At 41.1% G+C, this 22,121-nt stretch overlaps 1 protein-coding gene across 3 annotated transcripts in view; it reads left to right on the top strand.

The window, feature by feature from the left end:
* Positions 1 to 22,121, top strand: part of PIP5K1B (phosphatidylinositol-4-phosphate 5-kinase type 1 beta) — a 330,950-nt gene that overhangs the window by 145,780 nt on the left and 163,049 nt on the right. For all 3 annotated transcript variants that reach the window (XM_043487132.1, XM_043487131.1, XM_043487133.1), the window contains one exon: positions 16,278 to 16,408. In XM_043487132.1, coding sequence (XP_043343067.1) covers positions 16,278 to 16,408 — 131 coding nt within the window. The remainder of the gene's footprint in view (positions 1 to 16,277; positions 16,409 to 22,121) is intronic.

Here is a 22,121-nt window from a genome sequence, read left to right as displayed (position 1 = left end):
TTGTTTGTAAATAACTTCAGTACTTGGGTTTTGCACTTGGTTTGGTGCAACAAAATGCAAGTTAAAACAACTGTGAAGCTTTAAGACATTGTTCTTGATAAATTTAACATACAAGGTATTCTGTTGACATGGGCACTGCATATGCAGACAACAAAGTAAGGCATCCATGTGGCACATTCATCTGCAGTTTGGAAGTTGATTTGTCTTGGTGTATATTATGAGAGTTGTGTTTTTCAACCAGGGCTGTTTGTCCCTCTCTGCTCAGTCACCATTTGGCAATATATGGAGGCGTTTTTGGTTGTCTCACTTGGAAGAAGTAGTGCTCCTGGCTTCTAGTGGGAAGAGGCCTAGGATGCTGCTGAACACCGTATAGCATTGGACACAGGATAAACCCCCACTTATATAACAAAGAATTATCCAGTCTAAAATATCAGTGATGCCAAGGTTGAGAAACCCTGGCCTCAGGGAATCTATGATTTAACTAATACTTGGCTTTAGAAGGCTATGTAAAGAGTTGATTAATTTAGAAACAGCTTAGCTTGTGGAATAAACAGGTCAGTTTAATATATGACTTGAGGAAGTTTCTGTAGTCTGGTTGGGTAAAGGAGTAAGTTTGCTCCACAGTCCCAGAACTGCCCCTGCGTGCTCACTTTCAGGCCTCTATTCTCAGTGACTCTTAATTGAAAGTTAGCTTCCCTCTGCTCTTCGCAACTATGAATTCTGTTGTTGACAGTTTAGATGTGTTGTTTTGTTTGAGGATCATGATATAATTTGCATAAGCAGACATAGTATTAAAGAAGATAGTTAAGGATATAAAGACTAATGAATGCTGTGCCCTTATCCATTCTTTACAAAAACAGCCCATTCAGGGGACCCTGTGGCTGGTAAGGGCCTCAGCATTGTCAAGTCTTGGCAAAGTCTACGATGGCAGCAGTAGTTGAAGATGGAGAAGAGTCCAGGGGGAAGAAGTGATGAAAAGGCTGCTGGAACCCTTCCTGTATATTATGTTCTACTCAGGCTCTTGAGTGTAATAAGAATGATTTGTATTTCCTTGTTCCTTTTTGAATCTTTAGCAATTTCCATATTGTTAGGTTTTTCCCCATTACCAGGTGGCTAAATTCCAAACAAATTAAATCATGTTATAGAGACAGCTATTTCCAATCATGCTCATTTTATAGGACTGGTGGCAGGTGGTTCCCCTCCCCTGAAACTGACACTGCTTGGTGATGCAGACTCATCAGTGTGCTTGACTATAGTGCTTGGCATCAGGACCACCTCTACTTTTGCCTAGCAGCCCTGTTTAGCAGTGGCTGATTGAAGAGACTGGGGCTGCTTTCATCCCCTTCAATTCACAGTGAAACACTGCTCCTCTTGGGAAAAGCTATTTTCTTACCCAGCCGGACTGTAGAAATTTTCCCCAAGCCACATACTATACCAGGTATGTTTATTTCACAAGCCAAGCTGTTTCTAAGCAACCCTCCACAGAGCTGCCTAAAGTCAAATGTGAGATATTGGTGCTGGAAAAAGGGTGAAAGGATTGTGCACAGGACCAGGTTGTTTCAAAGTTGACTTGGAAGAGCCAACATTGGAGGTGTGGGTCAGGACAAGGTCAGGAATCAGCCAGAGAATCTGCTTTTCTATAGCAGATTCAAAGAACACAGAATCTGCTATAACACAAAACATAACACAGATTTCTAGACAGAAAACTGACTTCCTTATTTGCATCCTGAGAGTAAGCTACTGTGGAGCCTAAAGAGGGAGAACCCCCACATTAGGCTTGATGTTTCCATAACATCATAGAATCTTAGTGTTGAGATGGTCTTTATCCATCTGACATCATCTGCCCAGTCATTGAGCAAGGCACTGTGGTTTAGATGGCAGACAGGTTAGCATAGTTGGGGAGAGAGAGAGAATGGGGTCAGAGGTTTGGGCTGCAGAAACCCACCACAGTTTCCTCTGTTACCAAGAAAGAGGGAAGGAACCAGCCTTCTATTGAGCAATGGCCTGTGGGTCAGTTAACTTTCTTTGTAATAGCAGGTCATCCACCAGCTGGGGCCATCTGTGATCCATCTTGAACTGGGCCACTGGAAGGCTGGTGTGTTGGGATCAAATCAAGAGCTTCTAAGAAACCTGCTGAGAACAGTCACATCACCTGATGATCCAGAAAGTTTTCTGAATCTGGTGGCAAGCTCCTGTAGGAAGAATCCTGAACTAGGTGTTTATCTGTCGGTAACTCTGACACCAACTTTTATGACTTTAGGCAACATCACAATTAATTTAATAACATCTGAGCCCAAAAGAAAAGGACCAAACACATAAGCAGCACCCTCAGCCTTTACCCAGCTGGGGCTTCTGGAAATTGCATGTGGGTGAAGCAAGGTTGCTTCCTCCTCCTCCTGTTGTAAGAAATGACTACCCTGTTCTCCTTTCTCAGTATCAGTCTTACTTACATGAAGGGTTGTAATCTAAAGTAGGCAAGATGCAATTACTTATGTTTTTTAAGGAGCAACTGTAATGGGTGGAAAAAAGCAGAAAATGTTGGAATGCAATACGTTAAACCTTGCAAAACAAGTGACTTCGGGTTGGTGACTGCATAGACTGCAAAATGAATGTAATTAGAAAGTAGACTTATAGAATATTATGTGGGTAAGAGATTTTGGCTATCATCCAGTCAAATGCCTTCATTTTACAGAGGCGGAAACTGATGCTCGTTATATCACCACATTTCTCAGTCTCCAGCTACCCTGGTAGCAGAGGGGGCCCCAAACTCAGGTTTTTCTGCCTGTTGCTGATCCCAAATGTCTGTTCGTGTTCAATTTTATGTGGTGGGCTTTATGAAATGAGGGCAGTAATCATTGTGAATATCTTTTTTTCTTCTATTTTCTACGTTTGGTGAAAAAGCTGGTTGCTGGTAGAGCTGGGAACCTCCAGTCTGGACTTTGCACGTGTCTGGACTTCGCCCTGCATTCCCAGTGTCCAGCTCTAGGTGAGAGGAGGGAGGAGACGGCCTGGGACAGTAGATGGTGGCATGGTGCCATGGAAAGGATCTGGGAGAAGCTTCTCCAGCAACCTGGAGTGTGGTGAATGCAGAAGCACCTTAGGCAGGCAGGGCCCCACGGTAGAGCTTCTCAGGGATGCAGGGAGAGGTACTGTCTGCCAGCAGTCCATCACATTCGCCTCAGTGACCGGCAGTCCCCTGGCCAGGGACTCTCCCATTCCATCCCTGTTGCAGCCCTGGTGTCCAGCTAGGTTTTGATAATGTTTCTATTCTAGAGATCTAAGGAGTTTTTCTGGCAGAAGAGACTAATCCTAGCTCCTGGGATGAGGAAAACCACAGTTATTTGAAAGGCTTTGATGGGAGGGATCCAGAGACAAGAGAAGAAAAGCCATCAGACATGAATCGAGGGAGCTGCCAACAGATGGGAAAGTCCTGAGCTCCTAAAATGCCTAGGGTTTTGTTGTTGTTCAAATGTATGAGGTTCTAAGAGAATTTTGGAAGTGGTTCCATGATTCTAAAAGAGAATGCAATGTAATCCTAGATCTTGAAACATAGAGGTTAGTTACATGGGCAAAGCATGTTAAATCCCTACTTGAAGCTATCACAGTGTTTCAGACTATCCCCTGACTTTAACCTGATTATTGAGGTTCTTGAAAGATACATAAATAACCTCAGATATTTCTGTCTGTACATTTTAATTGTATAGTCTTTTGTGAAAAATGACCTAGAATTTATCTTTCAGATATGTAGTGTTTCTGAACTTCAGTTTATTCACCTATGAAAGGGAAATAATAGGGTTATGGTGAGAAATCAATAATGCAAATAACTTGGCCTGTAATAAACTCTTAAAACAATAACAGCAGAATCTAAGGCAGTATTATAGAAGTATGTGTGCATATTTATCTCACAAAAGAACATTTTATATTAGGGCCTTTAAATACTTAGAACCAACCTTTTTGTATTAAGGAAACACCTAAATTCCAAATTGTAAACTCCATCAGATAAATACTGGCATTAACATTTCAGATCTCTTTGTTAAAAACTCTCTTGACATTGTTCTGTGGTTTACCAAAAATATGGGCAGCACTACCAGGCAAGTAGTAATAACATTGTTAACAATTACTGTTACAATCATTTAACTTAATTGTGAAAGGAGGAATAACTTCACTCCTCTTTGTTTCAGGAAAGAGCTTGATTATAGGAATTTAAAGAGCAGCCATTTTTTTTTAATTAATTTATTTATTTTTTTCAGTGGGTTTTGTCATACATTGACATGAATCAGCAATAGATTTACACGTATTCCCCATCCCGATCCCCCCTCCCACCTCCCTCTCCACCCGATTCCTCTGGGTCTTCCCAGTGCACCAGGCCCGAGCACTTGTCTCATGCATCCCCCCTGGGCTAGTGACCTGTTTCACCATAGATAATATACATGCTGTTCTTTCGCAACATCCCACCCTCCCCTTCTCCCACAGAGTTCAAAAGTCTGTTCTGTACTTCTGTGTCTCTTTTTCTGTTTTGCATATAGGGTTGTCGTTACCATCTTTCTAAATTCCATATATATGTGTTAGTATGCTGTAATGTTCTTTATCTTTCTGGCTTACTTCACTCTGTATAATGGGCTCCAGTTTCATCCATCTAAACAAGAGGGGTTAACGGATATTGGGGACAACTAGCAACATCTGCCATAAGCATTGTGTTGTTCCCCCACAAACAGTGCTTAGCGCTGATGTAATAGTTTCCCTTAAAAATTGACATGCCCCCCCTTACCAGGAAATATCATACTTGAGACCCGAAGTGTTTCTGATTCTAGGAGGACGAAAATCCAATCCTTTGTTATTTTTATTTCTTGAATCTAAATTTGTATTTGCATCAAGTAAATACTGTGTTTGTTTGAATATACAAACAAATGAAGTTTTTTCCCCTAATGTTCAGTGTAGCATTAAGGGTACTTGCATTGTGTCACATACTGTAATATTTCTGGAAGACTAATATAGCAGCATTCATAATGCCATTCTGTCCTAAATCAAAAATTTCATCTACAGTTGATGGCATGTCTCTTTTAAGGGCAATTAAGTGTGCATAATTTGCCACTGCTGAACACCTTGAGTATAGTATTTTTCTGTTAATGAGAAATGTTTGCTTAATATGCTTTTCCATTCCAGTGAGAGTATGTGCTTCACTGCCAATCATATAAATGAGGGGAAGATCATTACAAGAGAACACGAAATTAAGTGCTCTTTGTTCTGCCTTTTCTAGCATATTTAGAGAATCAAATCTTTCTTCAAACAGGTGAATACACTGGGATCTTGTTATAATGGCTGCTGAGCAATAAGGAAAATTTACACAGAAAGTGCATCTGTCTTGGGCTTCTTCCAAAGTTGTTGAGTGCCTAATGTGTCAGAATGACCTTATTATAAGGCAGTTTCACCATGTATAAGGTCCATGCAGGCACAGCGGAGGGCATCATTATAATGGTGCTCCAGCATTCTTGTTTTTGAAAATGTTGATGACTGCAGAAATTGTATCAGAAAAGCAGTTGCCAGCCATGAAAGTAACAGTACCCCCAAAGTATGAAACCACTCGTACTGGGAGAGGAGAGTAGTTGTGTCTAGCCCCTGGGTGAGCAGACACTGTGTGTAGAGACTAATGGAGCACTGGACCTGGAAGACTCAATGGGGAGCAAAGGAAGATGGGAACAACACTGAAGGCAGGGGGATCCGCATGGGTGGAGGCCAGGAATCACATAGGGATGAAGGCATGGGATGAAGATGGGAAAAGGAATGAAGGCAGGGGGGATCCGCATGGGTGGAGGCCAGGAATCACATAGCAAGTTTAGCAGGAGACTTTGATTGAAGATGTAGATTTGTGCAAAGACTGTCAGGTGTGTTGTGCAGCCTAAACAGGAAATTGCCCACCAGAATTTGTGGTCCCTCTTCCATAGCAGAGCAGGACCTGGAAAGCAGCAGCAAAGCCAGCTCTTCTTGTGTCTTTGTGAAGCCATATGGTTCATCCTTACTAGTCAACTTATGAGTGGCTCATTATCTTGGGGCGTCCCTGGTGGCTCAGTGGTAAAGAATCCACCTGCCAAACAGGAGACTTGGGTTTGATTCCTGAGTTGGGAAGATCCCCTGGAGAAGGGAAAGGCTACCCACTCCAGTATTCTGATCTGGAGAGTTCCATAGACTGTACAGTCCATGGGATCACAGAGAGTCGGACACAACTGAGCGACTTTCCCTTTCACTTTCATAAGAGTATAATAGTTACATGGGTTTCTAGCATGAAGGCTTTGTCCTAAAGAAAATAAGATTTTAAAAAATGTTGTCACTAAGTCATGTTTGACTTTTTTATGACCCCATAAGGTTCCTCTGTCCATAAGATTTACCAGGCAAGAATACTCATGTGGATTGCCATTTTCTAATCCAAGAGATCTTCCCAATGCAGGGATCGAACCCATTTTCTGCATTGGCAGGTAAATTCTTTACCACTGAGCCACCAGGGAAGAAGCCATTTTAATAATTAGCAAATCCCAAACATGGCTTTGTCACCATTCAAAATGTATTTATATAAACATAGTAAAAATGCTTTCATGGAAGGGTATTTCCATTCTTACCTATAACACAAAATTTAGAAAATCTGAGAAGTACAAGACTTGAAAGTAAAAGTCAACCAACATCCCACAAGCCAGAGATATTCACACAATTTGATATATTTCCTTCCTGTCTTGCTTTCCTCTGTGGATGTGTATAAAACATTTGAGTTTTTCTTTTTCAAATTTTGTTGTATGTATTTTATATCCTTCTTTCTTAATGTAATATTTTTTAAGTTATAGAACATTTTTAAAATATGGTTTAAAGGCATAAATTGACTAGAGTTTATCAAATAATTTTGTCAAATATTTTCGACCTGTACTTGGACTTTTTTTTTCCCATAATTTTATTTATTCATTTATTGTTCGCTGTGGTGAGTCTTCGTTGCTGGGCAGGCTTTTCTCTATTTGCGACGAGCAAGGTGGTTGTGGTGCATGGGCTTCAAGTTGCGGTGGCAAGTTGCTCTTCTCTCTCCCAAGGTTATTCATTCAGCCCTTTGGGTTTCAATACTGTTTATATGCTGAAAACACTCAAATTCAAAAGTTCAGCCCAAACCTCTGTTCTAAGCTCCAGACTTGTACCTTGACATCATTTGGATGTCTCACTGGCATCTCAAGTAGAACTCAATCTGCCCCCCAAAATGTGTTCCTCCCTCAGTCTTCCCAACTCAGTAAAGCAACCTTGGTCCTCTCCACTGCTCAGGGAAAACACTAGAAGGCATTCCAGGACTCTTCTCTCTCTCATTTCTAGCTCACGGCAAGTTCTGTTTATTTTCCTCCAAAATATATACAAATTCAACTCTTCTTTCCATTTTCCTGTTTATCACCCTACTCTTAAGACATCCACATCTCAACGTGAACCATGACACATGCATACGTGCTAAGTTGTTTCAATTGTGTCCAACTCTTCATGACCCTGCCAGGCTCCTCTGCCCATGGGATTCTCCAGGCAAGAATAGTGGAGTGGGTTGTCATGCCCTCCTCCAGGGGATCTTCCCGACCCAGCAATCAAACCCATGAACCTTGACACTTGCCTCCTAATCACTTTTCCTCATATATTCTCTCTAGTCTATTTCCAACATGGCAGCCAGAGTGAAGTTTTCAGGTAAGACAATAAGTCTTTCCTTATGAAAACACATCAGATCCTTAGCAGGATCTGTGAGGCTCAGCCCTAGATTCAGCTCATCTTTGCAGCCTTCAATTCTGATGCTCTCTCTGATGCTCACCTTAATTCATCTACAGTGATTTGCTTTCAGATTCTTGAACTGCTGCTTCTCTATGCCTGGAAATTGATTCCCCTGACCTCCTAATGTGACTTTCAATTCCTTGAGGGCAAGCACTCAGGCCAGGTCATTTCTGTATCCCCAGTTTGTAGATGAGTGCCTGGCACATGATGGGCATACAGCCAGCGTCTGTTGATATGACCTGCCAACTGGCTCTCACCTCTCATTTCTTAGACTATGTATGCTTCCTGTTAGACCTTTCCTAACTCTCCTCCATTCTAAAGTGGATCTCCTCACTTTTGGCCTGATCACATCACCCTGTTATTTGTATCACTGCCTATTATGAATGCATATCTTTAATCTCTCTTTCACTCACTAACCTAGAAACTCTCATGAGAGCGAGAACAGGACCTTTTTTTTTAATGCTTTCTCCAACATCTAGCATAATGCTTAGGTCACAGAAAATTCTCAAATCTTTGAGAATGAAGATCTAAATGAGTGAACAGCATGTGACTGAATGGAGTTCTAAGGGGAGCTCTTCTCTTTACCTAGGCAACACTGGAAACAATTCTGAAGTCTATCCTGAAATAGAGGGTAGAGTATAGAATCATGGGTCCCCAAAAGACAGCCATGCCCTAATCCCTAGAGCCTGTGATATGTTACTTCATATGGCAGAGGGGACTTTGCAGGTGTGATTAAGTTAAAGATCTTGTGATGGGGAAGTGATCTTGAACTATCCAGATGGGCCCAATGCAATCACAGAGGTTCTTGTAAGAGAGAGGCTAGAGAGTCAGAATCAGAGAAGGAGATGTGAGACAAAAGCAGAGGGGAGCCAGAGAGAGATTAAGAGAGATTTGAAGATGCTGCTGTTATGAAAATGGAGGAGGGGACGACCACAAGGCAAGGAAGAAGGGACACAGCCCTCCCAACACCTTGATTTTAGGGCTTCTGATCTCCTAAACTGTGAGATAATACACTGTGTTGTTGGAAGACATGAAGTCTGTGGTCATTTATACAGCAGCAGTAGAAAACCAAATCAAGGAGGGACTGGAGAAATGGGTTGAGGAACCCATAGCAAGAGTGGTCCCACCTTCTTTCAGAAGACATTCCGCTTGCCTGTCCACAAACTATCCCATTTCCATAGTCCTACAGTCAGTTTTGTGAAACCTGTCCCTTTTTTTTCTTAATTCTCTCATTGGGACAAATAAGAAATCTCTGCTTTCTTGCTTGAGTTCAGGTTCAGAGACAGGAGAGAGAACCCAGAACTGGACTTGAGCTATGGCAATGAAGGAGAGGGACAGGGTCTCCCCAGCCAGACAAGGGTTGTTTTCTCTTGTTCTTCAGAGGTGTTGTACTCAGTCACTTCAGTCATGTCTGACTCTTTGCCACTCCATGGACTGTGACCCACCAGGCTCCTCTGTCCATGGAATTCTCCAGGCAAGAATACTGGAAGGAGGCCCTCCTCCTGAGAATCTTCCCAATGTACAGGGATAGAACCCAAGTCTTCTGCATTACAGGTGGATTTTTTTTACCGCTAAACCATGAGCCATAGGGGACGCCCCCTTTAGAAGTGTTATGAACCATTTTTTAACATCTTGGTTTAAGGTGCTTGTCAGTGTACATCTCTGGTTTAGAATTAATCTCCACATTTGTGGTTTTGGGAAAGTATATCTTGTGAGAAAAAGAGAAAGCATTGGACCTCCTCCTTGGGAAAAATACACACAGCAGAAAATTTCACATGCAGTTGTTTGGGGTTCATGGACCTGTAAGGTTATCTTGCTCAAAGGATAGAGGGTGTGTTTACAATCTTTTAAAAAAGATATTTGTTTGTTTGTTAATTTGGCTGTGTCGAGTCTTAGTGGTGGCACACAGGCTCAGTAGTTGTGGCGCATGGGCTGAGTATGTGGGATCTTAGTTCCCCAACCAGGGATTGAACCCACGTCCCCTGCATTGCAAGGCGGATTCTTAACCACTGGACCACCAGGAAAGTCCCTAGTATGTTAGGATGCAGGACTCAGTGTGAGGCTGGGAAGGACTACATTGAAGATTGGTTTCAATGTCAAGCTAAGATATTTGGAGTTAATCCTGTGGTGAGGATACTACACACCCGTTAGTTTTCAAGCAAGGTGGTGCAAGATTAGATCTGTACTTTAAACAAAATTACTCTGGAATAGTTAGGGACTTTGGGAAGGTCATGTACACACTGCTATATTTAAAATGGGTAACCAAGAAGGACCTACCGTATGGTACAGGGAACTCTGAGCAGTGTTATGTGGCAGCCTGGATGGAAGAGGGGTTTAGGAGAGAATGGATACATCTGTATGTATGGCAGAGTCCCTTCACTGTTGACCTGAAACTATCACAACATTGTTAAATGGCTGTACCCCAATACAATACAAAATAAAAAGTTTGAACTTTGGAAGAAAAAAAATCACTCTGGCATCATGTATATTGTCTATAATCCTATGCTTAGGGCATCAGATCACCTGAGGTGGGGAGAAATGTTCTTGACTTGAAATGTTTTAGTACTTGCTTTTAAAACCAGTTTTATCCGATTGCATATTAAGTGATCTAATTTCATAGACAATATGCTGTAGAAAGCAGTTTCCTGTGACCAATGTAAAATCATTAAAATCTTACTGCTGTCAGGATCATTGCTCCCCTAATAGCAGGTTTACATGGACGTGTAGTCTCATTGATAGTAATCATCATTATTATCTCTTTGTTCAAGTACTTCTTAGCTTCAATCAGATCCATCTCCTGCAGAGAGAATGGAGGCCAGTAAAGCAGTTCACACTGGTATGACACTGTCGTGGTGCCTTGTAGACCAGGGTATCACTCCTGGCGTTATCACGTACTTGGCCAAGGGATTTAGGTCAAGTTAGTCTCCCAGAGTCAAAGTTTCTTTATAAAATGGACATTAAAACCCCACCTACCTACATAACAATTGTGACAATCGAATGCAGTCATTAGAAGGTAGTATTGTGAAAACCATAGCATATTATCTAAATGCAAGCTGACATTAATTTCCCTTTTAGTATTACCATCATCCCTGAACAAATTTGGGTAGTAAAGAGCCATGAATGTAAATATATGCGATTTGCTTTTGTGATGTTAGCTGGTTCTTTCTCCAAATATCACATGCTTTAGAGGTGTTTGTAATATCCATACACTATGTTGCCTCTACTTAGCCCTTGAAAAGTCCTGAATTAAACGTACACTCTGTTTGGCTATGTTCTGAAATCTGAACCTATGTGTTTTGGTGACGCTAATAGTAAAGAATCCACCTGCCAGTGCAGGGGTTGCAAGGGATGTGAGTTTGATCCCTGGGTTGGGAAGATCCCCTGGAGGAGGAAATGGCACCCCATTCCATTATTCTTGCCTGGAGAATCCCATGGACAGAGGAGCCTGGCGGTCTACAGTCTATGAGGCTGCAAAGAGTCAAATACTACCGAGCCACAGAGGGGAAATGGTTACATATCAACGTGTTTAGAGCATATGCAAAGCCACACAGAAAATTGGAAGGACCACATCTGTGTGTGTGTTTGAATCTGCTAATGAGTTAGCAGATCTGTTGGTGGGCATGTTGGTCTGAGAGGGCTTGTTAGTGGGCTTCGAGTTTACAAGGAAAGAACTGCTGGTTCTAGAAGAAGACAAACCTGCACGGCACAGGGCAGATTTGTAGTCATCATGATTTACTGGTCTGCTAATCAGAAACTCTCCCATTAGCATTTCTGTTTTTGTAATTTTAAAACACATCTTGCTCAAGAGTGACTGTGTCAGAAAATACCATGGTTTCTCCCATCTTGGTCCCTGTGCCTAATGTCCAATAGGAAAATGCCTGGTGGGGCAGCCTTTCCTGCTGGTAACTTAGAAAGCCATGTGCCACCGTGCAATCAGACATATCCATGAAATAGTCGAGATGCTTTTTAGTTATACCCAATGCATCTATGCTAAAGCATTTAATCTTACACAGAGATGAGGAAGAAACCCTGAGGTAGCCAGAGGTAGCGATCCTCCCTTGGCAGCAAAATATCTCCTTTTGTTTGTCCCTCCCCATGTTATTAGTAGTGACTTTAACAGAGATGTTCATACTGGTTTACCAGGTGGTTTACAGGTTTCTTTTAGGCTTACCCATGATTGAGTATGATTAGTAGCAAATAAAATATTTTATTCCTATTTCATCAAAAGGCATGGCTCCCACACAGCTGCTTCCTTTGCTGAGGTCAAACAGCCAGGCTTAAAACAGAGCTTCTGACTTTGATTCTAGACTCATTTTGAAAAAGATGAGACAGGGAAGCGGCATGGGCTTTGCAGGCAGACTCTGCCATGTGCTAACAATGTGAGAGAGGCAGTCATATAACCTTGCTGAGCTTCAAATCCCCACCTGTAAAATGGGTGTGATTCTCCCTCTCTTCAGTGTCCTTGAAAGGGTTAAATGAGGTCAGAGATTCTGATGTTAGAGGCAGCACAGTACTTGTTTATAACCTGGATCTGGACTGTGGAGCCGAACTTGCCAGGTATGAGTCCCAGCTCTCCCTCTTTGCTAACCATGTGACCTCGCGTAAGTAGCTAAACCTACTTGAGTCAGTAAAATGAAGATAATAATAGTACCTACCTCACAGAGTTATTGTGAGGATAGAAGAGTTAATATAACCAAAAGCACTTAGAATAGTGATTGCCTCATAGTGTTTTCAGTAAACGCTCTTTAAGTATATGCCATAATTATGATTGATTGTGATTATTATTATTGTTATCCATATGTCAAGTTCCTGGCACAAATAGATGATTAAAAAGTATTCACTTTTATTAAGACTTCTCTCATTTCTGTCTTCAGAGCACTTGAATTTTAAGGAGCATGAAAAGAAAGTAGTAGTATTATTATAAGTCTGGTTTTTTTTATTTAGCTAAACAGATGTCAGTAAGCTCCTTTCCAAAACCTTATTCCTTCAGGAACTCAAAATTCAATCTTATACCATAGGAGAAAAAAGTTTCTTGACGCTCCTTAGAGCAAGAGCAAGTTTTTGAGCCTCACTGCAGACTTTCCGAATCAGAAATTCTGGAGATGCGATCCATACGTCACTTTGGTTCTTGTTTTTCAGTGCTTGCTGACATTTTTTAAAAGATTTGTTCTTTAGAGCAGTTGTAGGTTAACCAAAAAATTGAGAGGAAGATACAGAAATTTCCCACCACCCCCTGTACCCACACATGCACAGCCTGCCCATTGTCACCATCCCCCACCAGAGTGGTTCACTGTTACAACTGATGAACCTACATGGACACATCATAATCACCCAAAGTCCACAGTTTATATTCCGGCTCACTCTTAATGGAGTACATTCTATGGGTTTAGACAAATTCATAATTATGTGTATCCGTCATAAAAGTGGACTTCCCAGGTGGCTCAGTGGTAGAGAATCCGCCTGACAATACAGGAGACTCAAGGGATGTGGGTTCGATCCCTGGGTCGGGAAGAGCCCCTGGAGAAGGAAAAGGCAACCCACTCCAGTATTCTTGCCTGGAAAATTCCATGGACACAGAAGCCTGGCGGGCTGTTGTCCATGGAGTCACAAAGAGACACGAAGGAGCATGCATGACACACCATCATAAAGGAATTGTGCGGAGTGTTTTCCCTGCCCTGAAAATCCTCTGTGCTCTGCTTCCCCTCCCCAACCCCCTGGCAAGCACTGATCTTCTTACTGTCTCCATAGTTGTGGTTTTGGTCCGTTTTAACAAATGACCCAGTGATTCTCAGACTTTCTAAAGTTTGCAAGTACCAGATATAGACTGCTGCAACTTTGACCACCTTCTGTTGCTGGGGGTGGGATAAGGCTGCTGCTACTGCTGCTGCTAAGTTGCTTCAGTCGTGTCCGACTCTGTGTGACCCCATAGATGGCAGCCCACCAGGCTCCCCTGTCCCTGGGATTCTCCAGGCAAGAACACTAGAGTGTGTTGCCATTTCCTTCTCCAGTGCATGAAAGTGAAAAGTGAAAGTGAAGATGCTCAGCCGTGTCCAACTCTTAGCAACCCCATGGACCGCAGCCTACCAGACTCCTCTGTCCATGGGATTTTCCAGGCAAGAATACTGGAGTGGGGTGCCATTGCTTTCTCTGGGATAAGACTGAAGGGTGGTTAACAAGGAATTGGGCATCCCATGTTTCACATGTGTTCCAGTCCAAGAAGCACACTAAATGACTGAATTAAGCAGAAATACAGGTATTTCTGGAAGCAGAGTCAGGGGTGTGGTAAAGGGAAGGAAAAACAGTTTGAGAGTGTGTGCATCTGTTGATAGATCTGGCATAGAAAGTTTCAGACCATAGATGTCTTCTAGAAAATGCTGATGTCACGTCCTGTGCCATACTGCCCTGTGTGACAGATAGGAGAAGAGAAACCTTTTGAATTTTTATGTGAGGTTAAAATGAGAAAAATTCATTTCAACCTTCAGAAGTCAGAGCTATCGGTACAAAAGGTCACTGATGCCAACTGGTGGCATTGCTGAGCTCGCAGTGGGAAGATTAAAATAGCAGCTTTTTGTTTTTGAAGCACTAGTTGCACTATTTGGGCTTGACTCTCAGTCTTTTGCCATCTTGCTGCTCTGGGATTGTAAGTAAAAAGGCATATGTAAAGAAGAAAAGCCCCAGGATGTTTCTCTTAACTGCACAGAAGGGGATAGACATTATAGTTGTCCTCACACTAAGGCTGATATGATATTTGCAGTGAAAGAAGCAGAACGATTGAATGATGACTCCATGGGATAGTGAGGGTTACTGATTGTATAGTGGAAGTGACTGAGACGTATGAATGACCGTGACCATTTCAGGCCCAGTCAGCAAATATTTCCTGGAGACCCAGCCCTGCGCAAGAGGTGGTTTGCTTGGGGTTCACCTTCAGTGACAAGATTACAGAGCTTAGGGAGAGGGACATCAGGGGATTGACTGTAAGATAATGGTTTGGTGCCACATGTACTGTGTTTGTGATGATAAAACAGTGTCCAAGGAGGTTCTGAAAGTCATATGCATGGAGCCAGTATGTGAAACCATTAGGAATGTATTGATCGTCTACATAACTAAGGAAATTTGAGAATCAAGGATCCAACTTATAGGGACACAGCAATTACAGCAAACAAAATATGAGAATTTAGTGAAGAAATGAGAGCCCATCAAAAAAGGTGGACATGGACACAGGACTGTGTTCTATCATAGAAATCAAGAGGATACATTTTTTCAAGAAGAGAGATATCTTTTGATGTTAAAAGCATGAAGAAATTTTTAAAAAACAGCAGCATCTGGGAAGATGGAGATTGGTCTTGAACTTGTTAAGTGAAAATGTTAACGCAAAAAGAATATTTTTTATTAAGCAAGTGATCTTTATTACATTCATTTTAAGGCATGGTTTCTCAGCCTTAGCACTAATATTTGGGGCTTGATAATTTGTTGTTATGAGAAGCTGTCCTGTGCATTGTAGGATGTTGTAACAGCATTCCTGACCTCTACCCTCTAGATGCCAAAAGCACTACCACCACCAGTTACGACAACTAAAAAATGTCTCCAATGTCAAATGTCCCTGGCTGAGAACCAGTGATTTAAGTATTTATTTGTTCCCACTGTCTGAGTAAGAGTGATAATCGCTCTGTTGTGTTGGACTCTATGCAACCAATAGACTATAACCTGCTAGACTCTTCTGTCCCAGGGTATACTATATTAAACATTGCAAGGCATAAAAAAATATGCCACACTTGCACCATTAAGAAGAATGTTTTCTGATTTTCTTAAGTTATTCTATTTCTATTATGTTGGTTAAAACTATTTATATATACATGCACACGTGTGAACACACACAAATATATATGTCATTCCTCCAAGTTAACATTATGTCAGTTTAACTGTGGAATAATATTAGAAAAGCAGTAAATTTGAAATATTGAGGTTCCAAAACTCTGTGTTTTATTATAGATCAGTGAAGGAAATTTTGATTATGGACCCTTGGCAAGACTAGTAAGCAATTTTCAAATTAAATTTTATGTATTCCAAAGGCTGAAATTATTTTTTACTCTCTCATTTCTTATGAAGCCAAAATTCTCTTCCTGATCCATAGATATGTTACAGAACTTCTGATTTTTTAAAAATGTGACTGTACCAATTATCCTTTAGTAGAAATTATATTGCTATATTTTGAAAGTTTTTAAGTTCTTAATAAAAGAAAAATGGAGATTTTGGACGGTAATTTGACCTTAGGAATATTTATAGGAAAGATAACCACCAAAATAATTTCATGGAAAGAAGGGTCCTTGATGTTTGGAAAGGATTCTCCATCAAAAGAAGCAGCCTGTCATCTTTCTAAACCTAGCTTCCTTGTTGCTTAGGAACAAGAGAAGAAATTAACCTCACTCTTCTGTTTTTGCTACTTGTGACATTGAACAAGGTCCCAACTACTGAGGCTAACGCCGAAATCCTTGTTTTCCCTGCAGACTGCGTCATCTGCCATCAAAGGTGCTATTCAGCTGGGAATAGGATACACAGTGGGTAATCTCACCTCCAAGCCAGACCGAGATGTTCTCATGCAAGATTTTTATGTGGTGGAAAGTGTGTTCCTGCCCAGGTAAGAACATTGTTTATTGTGATGATTTCCATGCTAAGGAACCTTTCTTGTGACATCCCCATATTGAAGACTTTTCTGCTGGTACAAGACTTTTCTACCCATGAGTGTGTACATCATGTACTGATGTTCATGTTGGACCTTGGTGTGCCCAAAAGTAATCCAAGTAATTATTACTTTCGGTTGCATTAAATGGCTTGCATTTTTTTTTAACATGGCCTACATTTTTATAGCAGTTGGTAAACAGAGTTTATCCTATGGGTCAGCTGTAATTAGTTGTAATAATGCCTGAAAGACTGTATGGAGAAAGACTTTGAAATTCAGTGGGAAAGAATAGAGTAATCACAGTGATGTCTGCATAGGTTTAGAAAAAGAGGGCACCTGGGACGCAGCAGATGGTGGCAAGTTTTTGCTGTAGCCCTAATTTAAGAAATGAGTTGGGGATCCCGTAATTGGTTCTGCTATCTAAATATTCTCATGTGTTTCCTCTTTTAACTCTCCTCCAGAAAACTTAAGGGAATTCCCCTATGTTGACAGCATATTTGAAAAGACAGCCAAGTTACCCATACATGTCACCTCTAACTTTATCATGTGCATGCTAACGTGCCAAGTCACTTCAGTCGTGTCTGCTTCTTTGCAACTTTACGGACTGTAGCCCACCAGGCTCCTTTGTGCATAGGATTTCCCAGGCAAGAATACTGGAGTGGGTTACTATGCCCTCCTCCAAGGGATCTTCCTGACCCAGGATCAAACTCACATCTCTTAATGTCTCCTGTATTGGCAGTCGAGTTTTTTTTTTTTTTTTTTACCACTAGTGCCACCTGGGAAGCCCCATACTGGGGGGATAAATCAATTAAATAAATCTGAGATGGATGATAGTGATGGTTGCACAACAGTGTGAATGGACATAATGCCACATAAGTATACATTTAAAAATGGATAAGATGGTAAATTTATATTATGCATGCTATACCAAAATAAAACAAATAATTTAAAAGTCTAATGCTCAGTTAATGTAAGAAGAGAAGTACTCACTCTTAAATTGGAACTGTCACTACCACTGACAGGACTTTTCAAAGAAAGAAAATAGATACTCAACTTAGGGGTTTGGAAGCAATTATATTGTCTTTGTGGCTATAAGGATTGACTTGTCATTTATTTTAAAGTAAATGTTTCTCTCTAAAATAAGCCAGTTTTATTATCAATTATTGCTAGGCTCGAATGAGAATGGTTGGGTGACACTTCTCCTCTCCATGTTTTCATTGTCTTTAAAAATCTTCAGGGATTTTTTTGTCCAGGCGTCAACTTCCTAGAAATAAAACCTTTAGATGAGTGTGTCCATGAAGTCACAACAGAGCACATAAATAAAAGAAAGTCAGCTATAAACCCAGACAGCCTCATTCTTTTAAAATTTATCATCTCAGCATTATTTTTTGAATTGGAGTATGATTGCTTTACCCCAATGTTTTGTTACTTTCTACTGTACACTGAAGTATATCAGCTGTGTGTATACATATATCCCCTCCCTCCCATCCTCCTCCACTCATCTAGGTCATCACAGAGCCCTGAGTTGAGCTTCCCGTGCTATACAGTGGGTTCCCACCAGCTAGCTATTTTACACATGGTAGTGTATACATGTCAATCACAATTTCCCAATTCGTCCCACCCTTCCCTTCTCCCCTGTGTCCACATGTCCATTCTCTACATCTGCATCTCTATTCTTGCCCTGAAAGTGGGTGCATCTGTGCCTCATTTTGCTTTAAATCCTCTTAGCTGAAGAACAAAGTTGGCCTATGAAAGGTTAGAAGTTTGCCTCTCTCTCTTTCCCTTGCAGTTATGAGAACTAGTTTTCATGCAGAATATGGACAACCCCAAGCCCTAAGATATAATCCTGTCTGTTCATGACATCGTTGTTCTCTCTGTGGCTGGAAATTGTCCTTTGTGTTGGTTTTTTAACAGTCTATCATTCAAAAAAGTATGTATTAAACCATTTTTTCCTCTTTAAAGTCAGGAGGTCATGAGTTTATCTTAATCTTTTGGTATGTTCTGTTAGGCTCAAATTCTTTTAAATGTGTTTACAGAGTATTCTAATTCTCATGGTCTTCTGGGGCCTCTACTCAAACCATTCAACCTTTTTTTTTTTTTTTTTTTGAGTCCTTTTGTGGAAGGATGGCTAGCAGTGAGTTAGGGCACTAGAGCACTTATAACAAAGATGTGTGTACAAAGAGCAGGGTGTTCCATCCTGGCTGATGTCTTCTACTCATACTGTCCAATCAACAGAGCCAACTGTTGATGGGCACCAGGAGAAAGCATATGGTCCTCAAGCCTGCAGCATCAACATCATCTAGAACTAGTTAAGACATGCAGGTTCTTGGGCTCCCCGATCCCAGATCAACAAAATTAAAAACTCCGGGGCTAGGACCCAGGAATCCGTTTAATAATTTCTCCAGGTGACTCTAAGCACATAAAAGTTTGAGAATCACTGAGCTGGCACATTGCTTCCCATTTTAGAGTAACAATTGTTCTAATAGATAACAAATTTTGTTCTTGGAGCACATAAAACCCCAAGTGATTTTTAAATTAATATCTTAAATATAAAAATTATATATATTTAACAATTGAATTATACATGACACTCTAAGAGATACTATACAACAAGGAGTGCATAAATAAGGTCTTCATAGACACTTTTAGGGGGCTTCCCTGGTGGCTCAGACTGTCAAAAATCTGCCTGCATTGTGGACGATCCAGTTCAATTCCTGGGTGAGGAGGATCTCCTGGAGAAGGAAATGGCTACCCACTCCAGTAGTCTTGCCTGGAGAATTCCATGGACAGAGGCTACAGTCCATGGGGTCGCGAAGAGTCGGACACAGCTGAGCAACTAACACTGTTTTTCAGGCCCTTCTGAGTGTTTTGATTCCTTTTGTTCATGGACAGTTTATCATAAGCATACTGCATCTTTATGATTAAGACAAAATGAGATTTTTTTCTTCAGGAATAGAGAACCAAAGTTGTACCTACCTGGATTTTGCATCTTTGACCTTAACTCTGTGTTCCAAGAGAGCAGCAGCAGCCACTGAGTGACAGTCATGTCCCTGGGGCTGGGAGCACCCAGCTAACTGATCCTATTGAGAAGAGTCCACTGTCACATTCAGATATATCATTCAGAGTTTGGATAGCTTTTAAATGTCAATATGACATGAACCATTTGATTCAGACTAGAGTCTAAGCAAATAGTGTATTGCTTGTTTAAAGAACACACAGTACAAGGAACTTTATTTGGTACTCTGTGGTGAACTAAATGGGACAGAAATCCAAAAAAGAAGGAATACACACACACACACACACACACACACACACACACACACACACACACACACACACACACACACACACACACACACACACACACACACACACACACACACACACACACACACACACACACACACACACAAATTCACTTTACAGCCAAAACTGACACAGCAGTGTAAAGCAGCTATTGTTGGTCGGTCAGTCAGTCAGTCGTGTCCGACTCTCTACAACCCCATGGATTGCACCACGCCAGGCTTCCCTGTCCTTCACCATCTCCCGGAGCTTGCTCAAACTCATGTCCATTGAGTTGGTGATGCCATCCAACCATCTTGTCCTCTGTCATCCCCTTCTCCTCCTGCCTTCAATCTTTCCCAGCATCAGGGTCTTTTCCAATGAGTCCGCTCTTCACATCAGGTGGCCTCAATGTTGGAGCTTCAGCATCAGTCCCTCCAATGAATATTCAGGATTCATTTCCTTTAGTATTGACTGGTTTAATCTCCTTGCAGTCCATGGAACTCTCAAGAGTCTTCTCCAACACCACAGTTCAGAAGCATCAATTCTTCGGCACTCAGTCCTCTTTATGGTCCAACTTGCACATCCATACCTGACTACTGAACAACCCGTAGCTTTGACTATACGGACCTTTGTCAGCCAAGTAATGTCTCTGTTTTTTAATATCTGCCTAAGTTTGTCATAGCTTTTCTTCCAAGGAGCAAGCGTGTTTTAACTTCATGGCTGCAGTCACCATCTGCAGTGATTTTGGAGCCCAAGAAAATAAAGTCGCTCAGTGTTTCCATTGTTTCCCCATCTATTTGCCAAGAAGTGATGGGCCTGGATGCCATGATCTTCATTTTTTGAACACTGAGTTTTAAGCCAGCTTTATCACTCTCCTCTTTCACCTTCATCAAGGGGCTCTTTAGTTCCTCTTCAGTTTCTGTCATAAGGGTGGTGCCATCTGCATATCTGAGGTTATTGATATTTCTCCCAGCAATCTTGATCCTACTTGTGCTTCATCCAGCCTGACATTTCGCATGATGTATTCTGCATATAAGTTAAATAAACAGGGTGACAATATACAGCCTTGACATACTCCTTTCCTAGTTTTGAACCAGTCCATTGTTCCATGTCTGGTTCTAACTGTTGCTTCTTGACCTGCATACAGGTTTCTCAGGAGGCAGGTAAGGTAGTCTGGTATTCCCATCTCTTTAAGAATTTTCCACAGTTTGTTGTGATCCACACAGTCAAAGCCTTTAGCATAGTCAGAAGTAGATGTTTTTCTGGACAACTATATTCCAATAATAATTGGAAAGATAATTATTACTCCAATAATAATAATTTAAAAAGAACATATATGCTCCAGATGCATTACATGGAAACAAGAAGCTCACATGGGGTCTTGCCTCAGTTTCCTCATCTGGACTCAGTTTCTTCTTTGGTTTAGCAAAGGGCTTGGTCCCAGTGTTTCTCAACAAATGTGCTATTGACTTTTTTTGGATGAGCTAATTCTTTGTGCAAGACTGAACATTTGTCATCCCCAGGCCATGCCAGTAATATCTCCTCATTACTGTAGCGATCAAAACCCTTCCCACAAAGCGATGGATAAATTCAGTTTCTTGATTCTGGTGGCGGTTTCATAGGTATACACATATGTGAGAACTAACTGTACATTTTATTGTATGTCAGTTACAACTCAGTAAAGGGGCCAAATAGTGCTCCCTCCCCACCCACCCATATTTCTCTACCTGCCTAGGGGTGAGAGGCCCTTGTTGCCAGCTGTTGAAACATTCTGAAGTCTCTGGTGGCTGTAAAATCCAATGCATTTATCTGGGTCATAGAACTAATTGCTTAGGGTGCCTTGAGATGTTTTAATTTACTACTGCTCTGAGACTGCAGAATCTGTTTCCCTTAGCAACGAAGTGCACTGTGTTATTTTTTATTTCTTTATTTTAAAATGGCTTGAAGTTATTTTTAGATATTATGTATTTGCACCACAGATTATTTCATTTTGTAGATGGAAAAGAGCTCTAGACCTGTTTAAGATTTTAAGGATGGTATAAAATTCTTTTTAACTGTCTGGTTCCATGATCTTCCAAAATCACAAAATAGATGAGTAAGAGAACCATGGCCATATCTTCATCTTTTGACCCCAAATTCTGTACCACCCAGAACTCAAGGTTGTAGATTTTTCATGTGTAAATGGGATTAGGAAGATAGAGACTGTTTTATCATGTTTCTACCATGTAAACTTGAACCTGAAGTGGCAACAGAAGGCAAAGTTTAAGAACCAACTATGAACTAAGCATAGTCTTTATTAATAATATTTGTATGTTCTGTAATATTATTGTTATTACTTTTCATCTTTACCATTAAGAAAAACCTATTTTATATATGAAGTAGCTAA

The sequence above is a fragment of the Cervus canadensis genome, chromosome 14, assembly GCF_019320065.1.
Source record: "Cervus canadensis isolate Bull #8, Minnesota chromosome 14, ASM1932006v1, whole genome shotgun sequence".
Taxonomy (NCBI): domain Eukaryota; kingdom Metazoa; phylum Chordata; class Mammalia; order Artiodactyla; family Cervidae; genus Cervus; species Cervus canadensis.
The sequence above is the reverse complement of the archived record's forward strand: the minus strand, read 5'-3'. Positions and strand labels throughout refer to the sequence as shown.